The sequence below is a fragment of the Lates calcarifer genome, unplaced genomic scaffold (genome assembly GCF_001640805.2).
Source record: "Lates calcarifer isolate ASB-BC8 unplaced genomic scaffold, TLL_Latcal_v3 _unitig_4509_quiver_412, whole genome shotgun sequence".
In the NCBI taxonomy this organism is placed as follows: Eukaryota; Metazoa; Chordata; class Actinopteri; family Centropomidae; genus Lates; species Lates calcarifer.
In genome coordinates, this window is record NW_026116942.1 from 82806 (window position 1) to 101925 (window position 19120).

The following is a 19120-nucleotide window of genomic DNA, read 5'->3' on the forward strand; positions in this document are numbered from 1 at the left end:
AGCACATAGAGATGGAAGTAGGTGCCTTTCATACTGTGTGACTAATGGACTACATTGGATGCTATAGGTATGTTAGATATATTATATATTACCCTCTAATTGATATGTGATTTACACATAATATTTTCAAAGATCTCCTCCATACTATTTACTCCTCTCAAAATAAACACACAAAACACAAGCACAATAAAAATAAACCCAACCACCCAAATCCCCTTTCTCCTATCCTATTACTTGGTCCCTTCAGAACATATTGAGACAGTGTTTGTACCATGGGGAATTCTTTTGGCCAAACATCCAGGAGCAGACACAGGACTGGGCAGGTGAGTATTTCCACAACAACTTAAGTGTTGATGTTTGCTAAACTAATAGCACGCTCACCTTATACCACAACATTATGGCACCTGGATATTATTACACAAACCTAATTTCATGACTGTTCATCTGTTATGAACAAATGCTTGCGTAACGGTGTTGTCTCAGCTCCAACCACCTTCAGGCAGAGCCAAGTACCCACTATACCACCAGCTAGATGACAACACAATGGTTAACGTGTTCAATAAATATGCCAAAAATATTCAGTAATCAGAGTCAATAAATATTTGATGTAAAATGTGCAAATATGCAATGTGCAAAATGTTCTGTGCAAATTGTCACGATTTGTTTGACCTGAACCCCAGAGCAGACACAAAGAGGAGTGCAGACACATAGTTGAGCAGTTCATAACAGTCTTTAATGGGAATTTGGTAGGAGTGAGGATGATGATTAAGTCCTGGGGAGGGGGGAAACCAGAGGGGTGAGATGGCTAAGCTGGAATCCTCTCAAGTGAGGCTTGGTCCAGAGAGACAGAGGCAGAGCAGCAGCAGTGGAGTAGGCAAGAACTGGAACCACAAGAAAACTAAGGTAAATACCAAGTACCAAAATTAATCACTAGAAGCTTCTCTGCAAAAGTAGGCCACAGCAGTTACCAACAGTTACCACCCCCCATTGGCTAAACCCTGGTGGCCTACCAGGCTTGTCTGGGTGAGCTCGGCAGAAGTCTGAGATGAGGGTAGGATCCAGAATGACCCAACAAGGTATCCATGAGTGCTCCTCTGGTCCATGGCCCTCCCGGTCCACTAAAAACAGAAAACCCCGGCCTCGGCACCTGACATCCAAAATCCTGCTCACTGAAAAGGTTGGGTGGCTGTCCACGATCTTGGGGGGTGGGGGGTGGGGGTTGGTTTGAGAAGGGAGAGCCTTTAGAGCTGTAGAGTCTGATCTGTGATGACAAGTCTCTCTACAACTCCACTCAACACCTGCTGCTATAATTAGAAATTACTTGTACTGCTATTAGTTTTATTGCTATGTTAGCAGTTAATACTTTAATTATCACTACTATCATTACTATTACTGTATTATTGATATCACCTTACATTTTTTACATGGAAACCGTGTTATGCTATGTTCTTCTCCAGCTATTTTGAGGGAGTTAGGCAACTTGAAGCAAACAGAAAATTTGTTAATTATTTTTTCAATAGGGAATGGGCCAATGTAGTATTTCATTGCCAAGCACTCCTTTTCCACTGTAGAGTATCTCATCTCTCTGTCAAGCAGTTTGTGACTCAGGAACACAACTGCTCTTGTCTCTCCCTCTACCTCTTGCAACAGTACTGCTCCCAACCCACCCCACAAGAATCTGTTTGCAGGATGAAAGGCTTGTCAAAATTTGGACTGTGAAGAACTGAATTAGTGTAGATGGCCTCCTTTAGGTCCCTAAAGATACAGAGGTCTTTCACTACATAGGTGGTATCATCTAGACAGCTTGGATTATTGAGTCAATGTAGAGTCCTGTTTTTGTAATATTCCTAAATCAAAGTCCAGTTTGTCCCTCCTTTCAAGAGCTCACTCATGTCAGCTTTACAAACTGTATGCATAAGGTCATACAGTGTAGGGACATCAATGCCTAGAATGACTGGATATGACAATGTTGGAGCTAATGCTACAGACAAAAGAAAGTTCTTGTCTACCACCGTCAGATAGACCTCAGCCATGGAGTAAACAAGCTCATCCCCATCAATACAGCTCATCCTTGACATATCCTCACTCCACTATTCCCTGAGGACCATACTGGACAGAACTACTCTCTGAAAACATGCTGACTAAAGTAAGGTTTCCTCCCACTGCCCATTGACCAGGACTAGTGCTATACGGCCTGACTCCCCCTGCCCTGGTTGGCCTTGAAGCTGAACACTGGAGAGATGGCTTGATGTGATTAAGGGTTGGGCAAACTTCCTTGGTGTGACCAATCCATCCACCCTGTGGCTGACCAGACCCCTACCTCACCCGCAGTAGACTTGAATGGGCTTGGTGGCTAAGAAGCTCTGTGCAAGCTGCAGCAGTTCAGAGAGGTAGAGGCACAGGTGAAGTAGAGTAATTTACATTCTGATTCACATTAATGAACGAAATGTGTTTTGTGCACACACACAAATTTGTTTTTTACTATGTTTGCACGTTGATTTTTTTTTTTTTATGTGACCACTCTGGTACTCTGTATATTTCAAATGGAAGGAAATATAGTACAAAAAAGACAACAAAAGATAAAAAAAAAAAAAAAAGAAAAAAATAAAGAGTTTACTAACAGCTTGTGAGGCTGCACTTAGGTACAGATTTTCAATGATGTTCAAGTCAGAGAACTGAAAGGGTTGTTCCGAAAGCTTCAGCTTATGTGTCTTTTACTTATTGTTATTGTTCTACTGTAGAAGACAGTTTCTTACTTCTTACTTTTCAGTTTCACTTACTTGGCTGGCTGCATGACATTGCATTCACAATGCTGTATGTGGAATCTTCCCTCTATCTGTGCAATATTTCCTGTACCACTGGCAAGGTGTTCTTTTTATCCCCCCCCCCCCCCCAAACACCTTTGGTGACTGTGGACAAAGAACTCAGTTTGCACTTCACTTTAATGATGAGGTCACAGGTAAGGAATCCCACTGATGACTGTTCCATGTTTGTGCAGCCAACACTGCACAATACACTACAGCAGTGCTCATGCACCATAATGCATAATTTAAATTATGCACTATATTTATGATATTGAATAAAAAGTGCCTGAAATAGGTTTTTGCCTCTTAAATAAAATGGAACTTTCCATTGTTTCGTTGTTGTACCATCTCTATTCATGCTGTGACTGTACCTTATCATATACACAGAGTTGTAGTACATTAGGTCCAGTAAAGGAGCTGCAAATTTATTTGTCAAAAATGACAAGGCTGAGTGGAAATACAATCAAGATTTTGATAGATTTTTCAGTTTATTATTCATTCAAAAGCTATTTTACTTACAATGTTACTGATCTGCATATTCCATACAAGATCTATTTATTGATGCCTACTGTTTTAATGACCCAGTACAGATTTTCAGAGGTCCTCACACAGTTGATTTTAACACTTGAGATTTTCACTTCTAAGTTAGATCAGATATTTCCAGGTATGGGAATTTAAGTGTTATACAGTACAAAATGAGATTCAAATTATATAGCATGTTTAAAACCCTAAGTTTGGGTTAGAGTTGAATAATAATAAAAGTTTATATTCTTGCAAAAGCTGTATCACGTATATATAGTCTATCTTCAAGTTGATCCTTTATATGATGGAAAAAAATGGTAGAAATAAACCTTACAGCTGTAAAATCTTGTTGCATGTTAAATATCCTGCAGGAGTGCAAATTAGATGTATCAAAGAGAAATGACCCTAGCTGGACATCCTGAGAGATGTCCTGGGTCACCTCTCATTTGTGATAATGACTGATGTGCCAATATAATGTGGGATCTCTCTGTGGCTCTCAGGGGATGAACTGGAGCTAGGGCTCTGGCTGATAAAGCTGTAAGAGGCCATGTCTTTACCATGGTAAATGTGGCTTTCTGTTATATGGCTCAGTCTAGTAAAAGGGGGGCGTTTAACGGAACTGTGTTTGCCCAAGACTTGATGAAAGTTCAAAGACATATATGGAGCTTGGGGAAGTCCCACGCCAACTCCCGTACCTATCAACATTTTCCTGTCCTCCTCAGCAGACCTGGGCTGTAGCTCAGTGGCGGATTCAGGCTGCTGGTTACCATCAACAGGTTGTGAATATGCTGCAGCTGTGTGGCTGTAGGGAGCCTCCATCATACACACCCTCCTCCTCTGCTCCAGCACCATCTGCACTGGGAGAGACTGGTCCATACCATGCAGCGAGCCAACCTGCTCACCTTTACCCAGTACCAGGCCACTAAGCAAAGGACAGGCCAGGGCTCTGTCACCTTGAAGTCCCTCAACATCTCTAGCATTATGCAGGACATCCTGGCTGAAAGGCTTACTGTCTTTGATGGCATGAGGACGGGTATTTGGACAAACATCAGACACCTCGTTGTGGGTGAGTGTGTAATGCCTGTAGGGTTCTTCCTTGCTGGTAGAATGTTGGTTTGTGCTGCTGGAGCAATCATGGTGGATCTCATCAGGATATCTATAGTCTGCTGCAAGCATGGGTCCTGATGAGGAAAACAATATTCAGAGGCATACAGTGCTCAGAGAAGTATTTTTGATAAAAATGTTGGAATGTCAGGCAGTATATTAATGAATCAGGTCTAAAGATATTTGAAGATACACTAGCTACTTTTCTAAATTTTGATATAATGTCAGTATCCCTGACCATATTCTTTTCCACAATATGTGGAAGTTTTTCCCACACAGAAAAAAAAGAAGCCTCAGTTTTTACAAAAAAGTCCACAGTGACCCACAATGTGTCACAAATATTCAGCATCCATGATACAGGGAGACTACAGTAAGTACATTAAATGAACAATGATGCATGACGTTGTTAAATAAAGAGTGTACCTGTGTATTTGTTGGGTGTTCGGGGGCTGCTGATGCTCCATCCAACAGGCCCTCTGCTGTGTAGGGAGCCGATGATCTGCTGAGCCAGGTGAGAGGAGGAAACTATGCTAGGCAGCTGGCTCTGAGCATCCAGATGCCGGTGGTTATTGGGGCAGCAGAGGGTCAGATTGTAAGTGGGGCTGCAAGACAGCTGGCTTGCTTTAGGGCTCAAACTGGAGCTCTTTTCCCGGCATGGGGTCATCAGGTATGGGGCTCTCTCCTTCCTCTGTGGGGAGCAGCTCAAGCAGTCTGGCTGGAAGAGCTTAGTGGCCCGCTGCTATCCATAAACACATAACAACATAGATAATATTACTGTCTGTTTCAAAATCACACTTTTTTTCTGTATTTGCAGCAGTTTATATTAATTGGCTTTCCCACCTGACCCTTGTTTAATCAAGCACAAGATATAGCCTGGCTATTAAAAGGAAGAGTCTGATGTTTTTTTGTGATGCTTGTTGTCAGCTGAAAAGATGTTTTGTCTATTTATCCTCACCTAGCATAAAGAGTGGAAGCAGGGGGAAACTCATATTTTTTCAAGTCAAGACACTCACATTCCCATATTTATATTGAAGGAGATGTTGGTAAAATCACATGGAAAAAATACATGTAAAAAAATTTAAATGATATCCACAGCAAAATATCTGTATGGTACAGATGGTTTTGATTTGTTCATTTATTTATTTTACAATATTAAAATGTAAAATTACATAATTTTACCATATGTGTCAAAATTATCGTTATTTTACATTCTGTTATGAGAAGAAAGAAATTATAGAAAACCCAAAATAAATCATTTTAGATTTTTTTGTTTTGTTTTGTATTTTTAGTTACATTAAAAATATGTTAACTGCATAATTACATTTAAGCATTGCTTAAATATGATATGATTATGTTAATATGAAAGTAATTTTGTGAATATATTTTAAGACAATTAATTACTAATTAATAACTATTAACAAACAGATATTTTACAGACTAAAACATGTCTCATTAGCTCCACCTCCTACTCGGTTGGCAACAGTCACCATATGACTGTTTCCAGCTGTGGCTCAAGCACTCAGTCTGATAGCATACATTGATCACTTTTCAATTATATGTAATCAATGAAATGACCAAAGTCCTGTGTTGCAAGTAGATTGGGTTTTTTTTTTTTTTTTTATCTTGTGGTGATCCACAATGATATTGTAGCATTTGTAATTGTAATTTTAAATATCCTTTGCAAAAACCATTTGAGTGCAAGTAATGCAAAAGAAGGATACCCAAATTTTCTCATTAATAATCAGGAAGATAAGTCATCTGTGTGGTTGTCACAGCAGTGCAACCTCATACTCAGGATAATACTCAACTAAATCATCACTGGGAATTTAACTGTGTAAATAATTTTACTGGTGGTGCCAAATATATATTATTCACAACAGTAAAAAAACAGAAACAGTGTAGAACCCTAACAGGTGTCATAGCTATACAGCCCACAGTTTTGTTGTAAAACCTTTTAATAATGTTGTAATATTCATGTTGTTAAATCTGAACTACAAGCTTAAAATATTTTTTAAACACCAAACGTTTTCCCTCATATCATTGTGTGAAAATGTTCACCTTTTGTTTACTAATTTTTGGATTCCTTGCCTACTATAGGCTCTGTTGTAGCCTCACCCCTAGCTTCTGCCTGTTGCTTGATTTTGCCTGCAACTTCAAAATTATAACCATGAGAGAAATACTACCAGTACACCACATGGAAGTCCCACCTCAGGATAGGGAGCTGCTCTAAGTTTGGTCTTCATCTTGACTGCTTTGGTTCTCAGTTTTTTGTGTTGGTCCTCTGAGGAACTAAGACTGAGACCAGGCTTAATGGCTCGACTCTGGTCTTGCGATAACTGCAGCTCATTGCACTCGATGTCACTGTGTGCAAACAGACAGGCACAGAATGTTGTTCTGGTTTAACTGAAGGTTTTACAAAGAGAATTAGAGGAGGAGGGCAATGACTCACGTGAGGACATAGTTCACACTGACAATACAGTGAGGTCTGGAGGAGCGGCTGTTGTGGACAATAGTGGCGTAACTCTGCACCCACACCCAGCCTCCATGCTTTGATAACATGCGGTAGTACTTTGTGGTGACCTGCCCCTTCACCAGTACTACAGGAAACACAAAGATCAGGATCAAAGAGAGAAAAACAGTCCAATGCAGCCTGTCAGGGTCATTCAGATCAGTTATTCAAACAAGCAGAAATTTCTCATCTGACTGTAACTTGAATGTAATGTCGTGTAGCCACAACATTCAGTGTGTTTTAAGTAGTAAACACAAACTCTCCCACAAGTGTGACTCTTGAGGACTCACATAAATGATGAGCATAGCGTAGATGGAAAACATCACAGGCATGGACATGGTGGTAGAGAGTCTTCTCTATCAGGTCCTGTGGCTCATAGCCTGTCAGCTCTGCCACCCTAGCTCCAGCACATAGGAGAGAGGGCACAAGATAATAGTCGGGCTAATTTGGACATAAATGTGCTGAATTGCAATCGTAATGTTCAAGTAACAATCCAGCAGTCCACATATGTTAAAACATTGTGTACATATTTTGACATTCTCACTTTTCTGTACTTGTCATGTTTTTTATGGTTCTACATTCCATATAGAGATTATCCAGATATCATGATATCATGGCTTTCATCTGTTTATCCACCCACTCAGTCAAGAGTCTCTCCTACCTTGTGTCCAAGAAGATGAGTTTAAAGTCCAAGCTGGCCCGAAACATGAACATGTTGCTGTGGAGTTTTATCTCAGTGATACCACTTGGGGGCAGAGAGTGACCAACTGCCACTAGACCCAGAGTCTGATAACAGGATTCATACAGTGCCATGTCCATCATGTACTTCCGTACTTTCAGGTAGCCGCTGCAGTGAATGACCTAGGAAAAAACAGTAAAGTTGTGTTTTAATCTGGATGGACCCAGGTCTACCCTGTTTTTGTGGTTGGACAACAAGAACCCCTGATGCAGTTTCCCTTGTTGTCTGATCCTCTTTTTTGGTGGTAAATGCATTGATCTGTCCCAGGCATAATTATAATAACCTCTAACTTCTAACTTAAGATATTAATTACGTTTTGCAAAAACTTAAGCTAAAAATATTTTTATTGTGACACAAGGACATTTGTGCATCTGGAAACAGTTGTCTCTTTAACCATAATGTGTTGGAATCAGAGGATGCTGATCAGTTCAGAGTTTTAATCACTTTTGATAACAGAAATTATAAAAATTATAAGGGGCTTGATTCATTGAAGCAGCTCTAGTTTCATAGAGGGGAAACATTCCTGAATTTCCAAAATTTGTAACCATCCAATGGTTAGTCATTAGATAATTATTAAATAGTTGCTGGCTAGAAACCACAGAAAACCATCATCTGTATCCAGGACACCTCCAGCTGCTACTGCTGCCTAAAGACACAGTATGAGCTTAACCCTTTCACGCATAGTGGTCAGTACAGCTATTAATAAGCTGTTTTCTTGTATATACATGGGTTTTGATGGTAGAATTACACATCACTAGAGTGTCGTTCCATACACTGCCAACCATTGCCCAGTCAATGTAAATCTAACACAAATTTATCAAAACCATGGCCAGAAATGCTGAGCAGTTCAAGAATATCGTGCCAATTCCTCTGTAGAATGAGACCCCTGCAGGTAAAAAAAAATTGGTCACCTCAACTAACATCTAAGGAGTAATAGTATTGTTAATTTTAACACAATATATATTTTTAATGATTTGTTTGTTAAATACATAGCTCTTCAGTTGAAAACTCAAACGCATGCTGTCCACCTGAGTGGACATGTGAGAAACTCCTTGAAATAAAGTAATTTCGGAAAAAAAATCCTGACCGAGGATTTCATAATTCATGCATGAAAGGGTTAATAAAGATAGCCTTAATGTTTAACACAGTGGTTGATTGAGAATGACCAATAAGCAATGACTTGTTTATGCATCACTCAACAATGGCCCCTGAGACCTTTTATGAGGTAAGTATGTGTGTGTTGGGAGTAAATGATAATCCAGGGGCTGCACCTACCTTATATCCTCCACATGTCAGTCCTGCATTTCGTTTAGCAAGAACACACTTCATCCTCAAGAAGAAGGACCGTTCTATTTCATAATCTATCACACAAACACAAATTACAAAAGCATTACTTACATGTTACATTATATAATATACTGCATTTTTACAATACGATATCCCATTGCTGTGCAAACAATCCCAGTATATGTTCTTCACGGCAGCCATTTTGTTTATTGAATATTTCTAAAGGATTCTTTTTCATGGGTGACAGTGTTAACTTGTCCTCACAGACATAAATTTCACACATCATTTTTCAACTGCCTGTATTTTCAGAGGAAAATAGAAACAACCCTTAAAAAAAGTCACTCTATTTTCCACATTTTTGACACCACACAAAATTGTACACAAAATTGTCTGAAAAAACTTGTACTTATGGTTTTTGACTGAATAACAAGAGTTTGAGAGGTGTGCTGAGCCAAAGCTCACGTAAGTCTGAGTCTCCCTCAGGGGGAGAGAAACTGGTACCATCATCGTGGCAACCTGAACTGGCGCTGGCTATACACAACTAAAGGATATTGAGTCAGCAACAGCCTCTCTAGCCTTTGACCTGTTTTACACACTTGACTGATGTTTTTGTCATCTCCTGTAATTTAGGCACAATTTCAATAGATTTTCATGTTATAAACCAAAATAAATAAAAGTAATTGTGAGGATATATAATTATTCTATTAGACTTAATACTGACCAGCAGAGGGTACAAGGGCACCCCAGCAATTCCCAAGACTCACAAGATTAAAAAAAGAGCAATCAAAATCAAAGCAGCATATGTCAAAGTTCCAACTCATGTCTTTTATTTAGACCTTCCCTGTCAACACCCACATTGCTCATTGCACTGAATTTATCAAAGCAACAGATACACATGGTGAATTAACAATCTATCTCTAATATAAGCCCGTTTCTAATAATGTTTTTCTATGCTGTTGACATAAATAATGACCCTAGGCACTATAGAATTTACAGTAAAGCCTGGAGACTGAGACACAGAGTGAGCTGAGACTGTTCTTTAAGTACCTGGAGAGAAGTGATGGTGTGGGGGTTGGCAAACACTCAAGACTGCTGTCATCTCATCATGGTCTGATGGGTGGATGTACTCAAATATGCTGTTTCCTGTTAGCTCCACCTGCAGTACACACATTTCCATAAATATGCTGAGATGTACAGTGATCAGCTACCCGACAACTCATCAACCAGAATGCAAGACAAAATATAAAAACATATTGAATCTGTATGAAATGAAACACCACTCCATTTCTGACACATACTGTTCTGAAATTTGGACTGTGTGTGCATATTAATAGTTCTGTTGTGTATTACATGCTTTTATTATACTTTGTTCCGATGGTATAAATGAGATCACACTCCTTTACTAATTACCAGTAGTTCATCTGAAATGTTATCAAGCACAGTTGTTTGCAAAAAATGTTTGCTTGTATTTTCACCTTCACATCAGTGGTTTTAATAAAGCTACTTATGGATGTACTGTATCATGCTTGTTGCTTGTTGAGGTGGGCTCTTACCTGGGACAGGCCAAGGTGGACTGATGCTGTTTCTGAGATGTACATTATTTTTCCATCAGAGGCAACAACAAACAAGAAGCCATCCAGAGTCTGAATGAAGTAACAGAGGAGTTATTGTTTAAGTTAGTAGTTAGTGATGTTAATGATTTCAATTCTTACAATGTAATGTTGGAAAATATTCCTAAAAATGGTTGAGAATTTGATGTAAATTAATAATACTAAAATTCCAGTCAAGATCGGCTCTTAACCATGTCCTGTGCAAACACTCTAAAAACTCTAAAGTTATTACATAAAAACATAAAAATATTTTTATGTAATTTGACAGACTCCTGATTGAATTACCATGCTCTTTTGCATGCACATTTTCTTTGCACTTTCTGTAATAGAATGCATGCTCTGAGTGGTGCTTATAGCAAGTAAATTTTGTCTTAACTGTAAACAGGATCTTGTTTTAACTGCAGTGAACACTCTCTTCTCTCTTTTTGATGCATGGTGACATAATATATATAGCAGAAATTCTGTCTAAATTAAATATTATAGTAACTCGTTTAGAAAATTCCAAAATTACCAGTGAACCAGTCTTGATCAGACTAAATTATATTAAACTAAAAAATATTGATAGGGAACAATTTCAAACCCTGGTTCTCCTGGGACATTTCAGTGTAAGTGTCCATGTTCTCTCTGTGCCTGTGTGGGTTCTCTCCAGGTTCTCCAGCTTCCTCCCACAGTCCAAACACATGCAGGTTAACTGGTGACTCTAAAAGCCCTGTGACAGACTGCTGATCTGTCCAGGGTGTACCCCACCTCTCACCCAATGTCAGCTGGGATTGGTTTCTCAAAGGAAACTTGTTGCAAAATGAACAGTCAAATTTACTTCCAAGAGCAGATGATGTCACTTTTTAAGTTGAATACACATTTCTGGACATGATGATGTGCCCATGTTTTCTGTGCATAATAGTGCATGATAGGAATCACTCAAACCGATACCATGATCTATGTAATTATCCATAATAGACCCAAACTTGACTCTACTTTTGTTTGCCCATATACAGTGGTTCCATATACAGGTTGCATTGCCCTGGACAGATTTAAAAGTGTGCCCCACTGCTGGCTTTTAAGTTGCAGATATCTAAAAATGTCTGCGCTTGTAAAAGAAAATGGAAAAGCAAGGAAAAACCTGATACAAAAATCTCTCAAGTTTCTTACAAATTTAGGTTATGGAAAGCCCCTTGTTGCGGGTTGTTAAGTTCCTGCAGTGGAGAAGTTCTGTATGATGAACAGAACTTTCCCCTGTTAAGCTGGGATACAGTCAAAGCCAACACTTCCTGCATAGCTTACTGTATTACTAAAAAATACCTAAACTGAATGTCACTTGCTCTCAGTAATACAGTATATTATTTAGAATACTTAATCAGGATGGCATTTCATTGTCATATTTATGGTGGAATAATGAAGAACATTACTGGCGTGCTGTAAAATGCAAATTTCAAATTAAATTCAGTAGATACAAGGTATGGCTGTTAAATAACTATACTAATGCTGTAATACAATTTTATTGAACATAAACATTTTTCAGTGCCTTCATCATCAACACAGCACTGCATTCAGGTCTTTCACTGATCAAAGCAGTGCAGTAGGTCTTCTCTGGACAGCTGTCTCAGATCATCTGTCATTCTTTTCTTAATTTCTGACTCAAAACGTTTTCATGCAAAATTTGCCGAACTGTCTCTTTATCAATGGAATCCATTTCTGCTATCATTCTTATACTGAGTCATCAATCATTTCAAATGATTTGATCAATTTATTGAATGTTTTCAGAAGTCTTTGATGTGCATGGGCACCCAGAACATTCATCGTCTTGGACATCCTCTCTGCCTTCACAAAGTCTTTTGTGCCATTCAAACACACGTGCATGTGACATGCAGTGTTCCCCATACAATGTATGAAAAGACTCAGCTACTGTTTTGCTAAATTTCATCAAAAAATCCAAGTGAATGTGTTGCTCAACTTTCAAGCAAATCATTTTCTGACGCCTCAGCAAAAACACATGCACTTCAATCAGTATCTAGCAGTGAACTGAAGACGTCACTTATTAACTTACAGCAGTTGTGTGTGAATACCCAACCTTTAATATATAGCACTCAGTGTGACTGTGAACCACATGGTTTTATCCTCATAAGTGCAGTCTCATTATTTAATAGCCATACCTCGTAAATGAATAATTGGACAAGGCCAGATTTAGACCATCTGGAATAGCACAGCATACAGTAATATCATTTGGTTTCATGCAGCACATCAGAGCATAGTCATAGAACAGAGTGGTGTAACTACTGTACTGACTTGTAAAAGGTGGGAACCCAGTTCTTTAGCCATGCTGTCCAGAGGACTGAACCTTGGTGACTGACCCCATCCATCACCCAGACCTGCAGAGAGAAACACACATGGTAGGACAGTCAGAGAGACAAAGACTGATATTTCATCCATCATACAAGAGAAGGATATTCTGACAGATAAAGACACAGTCAAACATGAACATGCAAGCTAGACACTGTGCAGATCAAGAGCTTTATTTCTGGGGCACAGAGTGGCAGCACCCTCATGAGTATCTCTGTCACCACTGCTATGATTTTTTCACAAAAAAATAAAATTCAGCTAAAAAAGTTCAACTAAATTGAACTTTGAACCAAAACATCTATATTTAAATATCTATTCTGACACTGATGGCACCAGTTCAGTTCAGTTAGGGTCAGTTCAGATCTTTATTATACCACAAGAGGAAATTATTTTTGCAGTAGCACAGCATAAAAAACATGTCACATAAACACAATAAAAACACAATAAGACACTGAAGATATTACAAGTGGAGGACAGTATCAGGTGTCTTGTCCTCCTGGTGCTCACAGTGTCATCTCTGTGCAGGGTGCCCATCAGAAGGAAGTTCAGGCTTGTTCTGTATGACCATCTCCGCCATGGTCCAGGTCTCAGCCAAGTGCACACGAACTAAAGGAATCATAACATGTGATGCTGTCTGCAGTCATGTCCAGAACCATTTGCCATGGTTCTTCTTTGGAGCTGCACCAGTACGTTCGCCTGTGTAGACCTCCCTGTTCCCGCTGCCCAGATCTTGATCCTGTAATTCCAAGGTTTACTTGGCATATATTCTTTGAATGGGCAGTGACCTTTGAAAAGGACCACACATTCATCCACTTTAACATCTGACCAGGATTATTGTTGAGTGGCAGATGCTCCATCCACTTGTCTATAACCTCTGGAATCAAAACAAGCTTGTCGTGCTGACAACAGTCAATCAGGTTTCTCTAATGTCAAAACAGATCACATGTGCCAACATATGAAATATCTGCAATGACATGGTGGCACGAAAAAATCCCTGACCACACTCTGCATGCCATAAACAAGAGGTGGATTAGATTAGAGACATAATCACCAATAATGTTATTTCTTTACGCAATGTCTGTGCATGCACATATGGTAGGATTAAGATAAAGGAAAGATTGTGATTACAGTTTTTAAAAAGCTGTTGGAGACAGAATGCAAATTCTAGTCTCTCACATTAAAGTCAGAAGCACTAAATGGCCATCCACCACCCCATCCTCCACACCCCTGCAGAAGTCACGTGCTCCACATACAGCACACTGCATTGCACTAAATGTTGAAACTGGATCTAAATGTTGTGCTGCAATCCATGCAAATAATCCAATATATGTGTATTTGTAAGTCGTGTCCCATTTCCATATTACCAATCAATCTCTAAGGTAAGCAGTGGATCTGATAACTACCTACAGTCCAGAACAGATGCAGACTGAGAGAGGAGCATGTGTCGCACTCACTTTTGACATGTTTGACAAAGTGTGTCTTGGTTTGGGACATAGAACTGAGACATGATTCATGAAACAGTTTCAGTGATATACTTCAGTAGAAATAAATATTTGTATAAAGGTGTGTGTGGGAACAGCTATAAACAAGGTAACACTGGAGGAAACAGATGATCTGTCATCACCTGATCAGGAAAGACAGGAGGAAATACTATTGCTTGACACTGTTAAGCTTCACTCTTTTTTCCATAATCCATGCTGACATTCAGAACTCCCCACATTTTCCGGACCACTCCACATAGATGGCCACTCAAATGCCTGAGCTGGGAGGGTCACCAATAAGCAGTGTTGTGCTTGAACGTAATATGCAAATGTTCAGTTGTTCATACTATGCCCATCCATATTTGGTAATGGTTAACCATCAGGCCATGAACTGGCCAATGATGTTCAGAGAAAGTGTGAAATTAAACCTGCCCTGTGAAGTATAATAACTGAGACATGGAGACAGGAGCACAAAAATGGGACATGAAACCATCAAAGCTCAACACACATTCATTTTTGATTTTAAAATGAGTTGGGTGTGAAATAGACATGTCAGGAATTAGAAACTTATAGAGGAAAAGTGCAGTAAAATGCAGTAGTAGGCTACAAAGAGTATTAATGCTCATTCTGAAACTCAGTCACTTGAGTAATCCTTATGTGTTCAGGTTTTGTTTTTTCACCAACTTTATTTAACCAATGTTGCATCAAATTACAAACATATTCAGCAAATTCCCAAACAACTCTGGGTTCAAAGACTGTGATGCTGTGGCAGAATCAGTTCAGTTTAGAAGCACCAGTGCCTCTAAACTGAACTAACACAGTGCCTGGGTAATCACATTACTTTGCATCTTGCAGATTACATAATTATGGAAGCCTAAAACTGTTTCACGTTATTACAGCATGCAAATATATCACGTTCTAAAACGAAATATTTCGCGTTATAACAAAACAAACAGTAAATTGTATCGTGGTAAGTGTGTACATTGTAATAAAGTGAAAGTGGATAGTTGTACCACGAAACATGAAAATATTTTCTGTGGACAAACATCTTCCTGATCCGTTGTTCTTTTTCTGGCGTAGCAGCAATATGCTTCCGTACATAGGCTTCCGTAGAAGGCCTACACGTTATATAGTGCTGTATGGTACTGGGGGAAAAAAGTGATAAACTAGAAATACAAATGAATCATTTTAGCATTTATTTTTATCAGCTTCATGTAGTTGAATCTCTACTAACGGGAGCAAAATTTGCTAGAAAATCTTTAGTGAGTTCGCTGGATTCCTGATGTTCTTCTTCCCTAAATAACGCTGACAGATTTACCTAAATAACCAAAAGCTAAACTCTAGACTATTCTAACTGTTGTGTTAATATTTCTAAGTGTATTAATTGTGTTATTGGTCTGTCTTTATTTCAGTTTTCTCTCTCTCTCTCTCTCTCTCTCTCTCTCTCTCTCTCTCTGTGTGTGTGTGTGTGTGTGTGTGTGTGAGTGTGTGTTGGGGTGGTAAGAAAAAGGAAAATTGCAAAAATGAATAACCTGTCAGACCTCAGTCTCAGTGAAACCATGTAAATCAAATAACGAAGTGTTTCAGTAGTGCAGAGGACGGAACCTCCTGTCGGCTCCAAACAAATCAACTCCACATTTTAGAGTTATCATCTACTTTTCAGGTTTTTGCACAATCTGACAGATTAAACGTTCATATGTGTGTGTAATCTATTTGAACTGACCTAATAATAAAGGTACTGCTGTTCCCTGGTTAAAGACTGCGCCTGTGTTCAGCTCTGACAGTAAATAGACTCAGCGCGTCTGACGGGTTATTCCCTTCAGGTATTAACTTTTGAATGTAGAATTATATGTATAGCTGTTGGCAGGTGATGGGAGATGAACGAAAATAAGACTTGATATTCTTGTTTATGCTATAACTACAGTGACACAGTAACACTGATCAGACTGAGAGCATCAGATAAATAACTGGAAGTTGAAACATTATCTCATAAATCAGCCTGTTATTGCCTCGTTTACATAATCAGCTCATTCTGCATGAATTTGTTCCGGTAAATGAGGACGGTGTTAGAACCTCTGGTATATATCGACAAGTTTGTCGTAGTGATTTTTTACTTCCCCTGCATTATGGCGCCTCACTGGGGATTACGGGACTAAAAAAAAATCATCACAGATCCGTGACATTCTGGATTTTTAAAAACACACTTTTGGATCAGACGTTTATTAATGAGCATTAAGAATTCAGAGGCTGATGGAGTGAATAACTGCGCAGGCTGTGCTGGTGTTTCGGACAAAGATGTCTTCACTAGACTCTAACGGGTGGCCCGTCCATAAAAGGCCGTGTGTTAAGTCTGGTTATATGAGTGATGACAGAGAGGAAAAGCACTGTTTTCCTGCCCTCTAACCTGCCTCAGTGTGGCTGTATGCAGCCTAATGAAATAATTCAGCATGATGAATGAGTGAGGCGTTCGAACTGGACATGAGATTTGTATCAGGGAAAAACAAGTCAAAACCTCGATTACACCTTAATTAACAATTAACAGCTCAGAAATGATGGTTGAGTGAAGGCGCAACCTTACGGTATTAGTAATGATAATAGCATATTATTATTTTAAGCAAGAACAATAATAATAATAATAATTAACATTTGTGTGGAACAGTGGTATTTAAATTGTATAGCAAAATGTAACCATAAATGTAACAGTTTGGATTAATTCGATTTTTAATAGGACAAGTTTAATTAAATTTAATATAAATGTCAGTTAACTGATGTTACTTTGAAACGGTAAAAGGAGGCGACCCCTTTCTAATAAGGCACCAAACAGGTTTTTAAGTTCGAACATGACTTTATAATTGGCTAATTAATCATTTATTTATTGACTACTATCGAGAACAACTTTGGGATTTATGAAAAATCCATTGGGATGGTGTTTATTCTTTAGTAGTAAGTTGTTTTCGTTGGTAAATAATTAATATATACCGATGGATGTCTCACTTTAAACAAGCATTAGGAAATTATTTACTGACCATTAATAAAGATATATTATTATATGTCATTATTTATAAATTCTTTACAAATTATATGTTCTTAGTAATATTAATAAAAAGGAGTGTGTGACGTGTGAATTACACGGATGTTTCTAGGCCACAGAGCCGCCTACGTCTGCTTCTGTTACAGAATTCTTTTTTCTCTTTTTTACACAGGGAAAAAGTGGCAGCTTGATATGCCAATATAATGAAAACTAATGGGTCCTGATACATACAATGTGTGTGTGTGTGTGTGTGTGTGTGTGTGTGTGTTTGTGTGTGTGTGTGTGTGTGTGTGTGTGTGTGTGGAACCTGTAAAAAATGCAAATTCTCTTTTTTCTGTTTTTGTTTTTTGCTATTTTTCACATTATAGTTTTGATATTCATCAATAAGGAAATAGTTTCTTAGAGAAAATGGCTATCACAGGTTGACTATGATTACACTGACTACTGATGGTATTGGCCTATAAAACATATGGAGTTTGTGTTTTATAGGATATTACAATGGTTAAACATATAAATATGCCGCCATACTATGGCTATATGGTCGTTCGTTACTAGGCTTGTTCTGAGTCCTCGGTCCTAAAATCTGGAAATGTATTGGGACATATTTATATATCTACTATGTCAATATTCACAGTCCCTCTGCGTGCAGCCTTATAAGCGTCAATGTTCCTACCGTTGGGGAAGACTGCTCTCATCTTGAGGTAGCTGCTGGTCAGCCGGATGATGGAGGCCTTGTCCAGCTGAGAGGTGATGGCCGCCGGCAGAGGCAGCAGCTTGGCCAGCTCATAAAACTCTCCGTTCTCCTTCTCTCTCCGAGTCTTCGCCGCGTTCTTGCATTTTTCCTTCATGTCTGGAAGTTTCAACTGAATGATTCTTACTTAAAAAGTAAGTCTCCGCTGGATTCTGTTATCTGTCCGTATTGTCTTATGTGACTCTAAGAAACAGAGCAGACATTTATCCCACCAGCTCCACGCACTCCAGAGAAAACCAGAGAAGTGCAGCATATGTCCGAAGCAGTTTTGTTAAAGCTCAGATCAACTCTCCAGCTTCACCTGTTCAGCACTAACAGCAGTTAAAGTTGGAGAAACTCCGGGGCTGAACGCCACGTCCACTTCACGGTGTTTTCACGGTCCTTTCAGTTTTCCGCCCATCTATGCATTCATCCATCCAGATATTAAGATATCCAGATTTCCCGCTGCGGTCTTGACACCGACAGTCTCGCGTGCCGAAAAAGGAAAACAAATAGAATAATGACATAAGTTAGTAGATGCGTGTTGTAACCCACTGCAGAGAGTGGGACAGGATAACACTGCAAACTAATCTGGTCTGAAAACCCCTCAGACCAGATCTGCGCTGTCCACTGCCTGGCTGTCCCTTTCTGTCTTTGTGTGTGTGTGTGTGTGTGTGTGTGTGTGTGTGTGTTGTTTTTTCTTTAGTAATGAAACCGTGATTTGGAGGGAGGGCTCTAGAAGAAACCTAAATACAAAAATACAGCAAGAAATAAATGAAACATTCCTCATATCCTTTTATTAAAGTCATTATGTTGCTGTACATCTTTAACAAGCTGTGGAATGCATTTTTAGTTTTGAGAGAGAGGAGAGACATATAAAAGTCTTCAGCCAGAATCTTATTAGGACTGATTATATTCGTGACAGAGCCCACCACCCACATGGACATGCACTGGATTTGAGTGCTT

The 19120-nt window shown here is 39.0% G+C and overlaps 2 protein-coding genes across 2 annotated transcripts; both read right to left on the minus strand.

The window, feature by feature from the left end:
- Window positions 1–3680: 3680 nt before the first annotated feature.
- On the minus strand, window positions 3681–5448 carry LOC108900063 (uncharacterized). The gene has a single exon (XM_051068390.1). The coding sequence runs from the start codon at window positions 4500–4502 to the stop codon at window positions 3762–3764; it is 741 nt and encodes a 246-aa protein (XP_050924347.1). The 5' UTR covers window positions 4503–5448; the 3' UTR covers window positions 3681–3761.
- On the minus strand, window positions 4837–18317 carry LOC108900062 (SIM bHLH transcription factor 2). Its single transcript, XM_051068401.1, has 10 exons — window positions 18098–18317; window positions 12859–12941; window positions 10519–10608; window positions 10013–10121; window positions 8954–9039; window positions 7601–7800; window positions 7230–7336; window positions 6880–7027; window positions 6614–6791; window positions 4837–5169 (listed from the first exon to the last, which is right to left on the minus strand). Exons 1-10 carry the CDS (start codon window positions 18270–18272, stop codon window positions 4837–4839), a joined length of 1509 nt encoding a protein of 502 aa, XP_050924358.1. The 5' UTR covers window positions 18273–18317.
- Between the last annotated feature and the right edge of the window lie 803 nt (window positions 18318–19120).

What these genes read in the sequence shown, in the direction of transcription:
- LOC108900063 (XM_051068390.1), bottom strand. Translation starts at nt 4,502, where the DNA reads ATGCTTGCAGCAGACTATAGATATCCTGATGAGATCCACCATGATTGC.
- LOC108900062 (XM_051068401.1), bottom strand. Translation starts at nt 18,272, where the DNA reads ATGAAGGAAAAATGCAAGAACGCGGCGAAGACTCGGAGAGAGAAGGAG. An exon ending in TGACATGTGGAGGATATAAG is followed by an intron (nt 7,801 to 8,953) that starts GTAGGTGCAGCC and finishes GTTTTTTCCTAG; the next exon opens with GTCATTCACTGCAGCGGCTA. An exon ending in AGTGTGAACTATGTCCTCAC is followed by an intron (nt 6,792 to 6,879) that starts GTGAGTCATTGC and finishes GTTTGCACACAG; the next exon opens with TGACATCGAGTGCAATGAGC.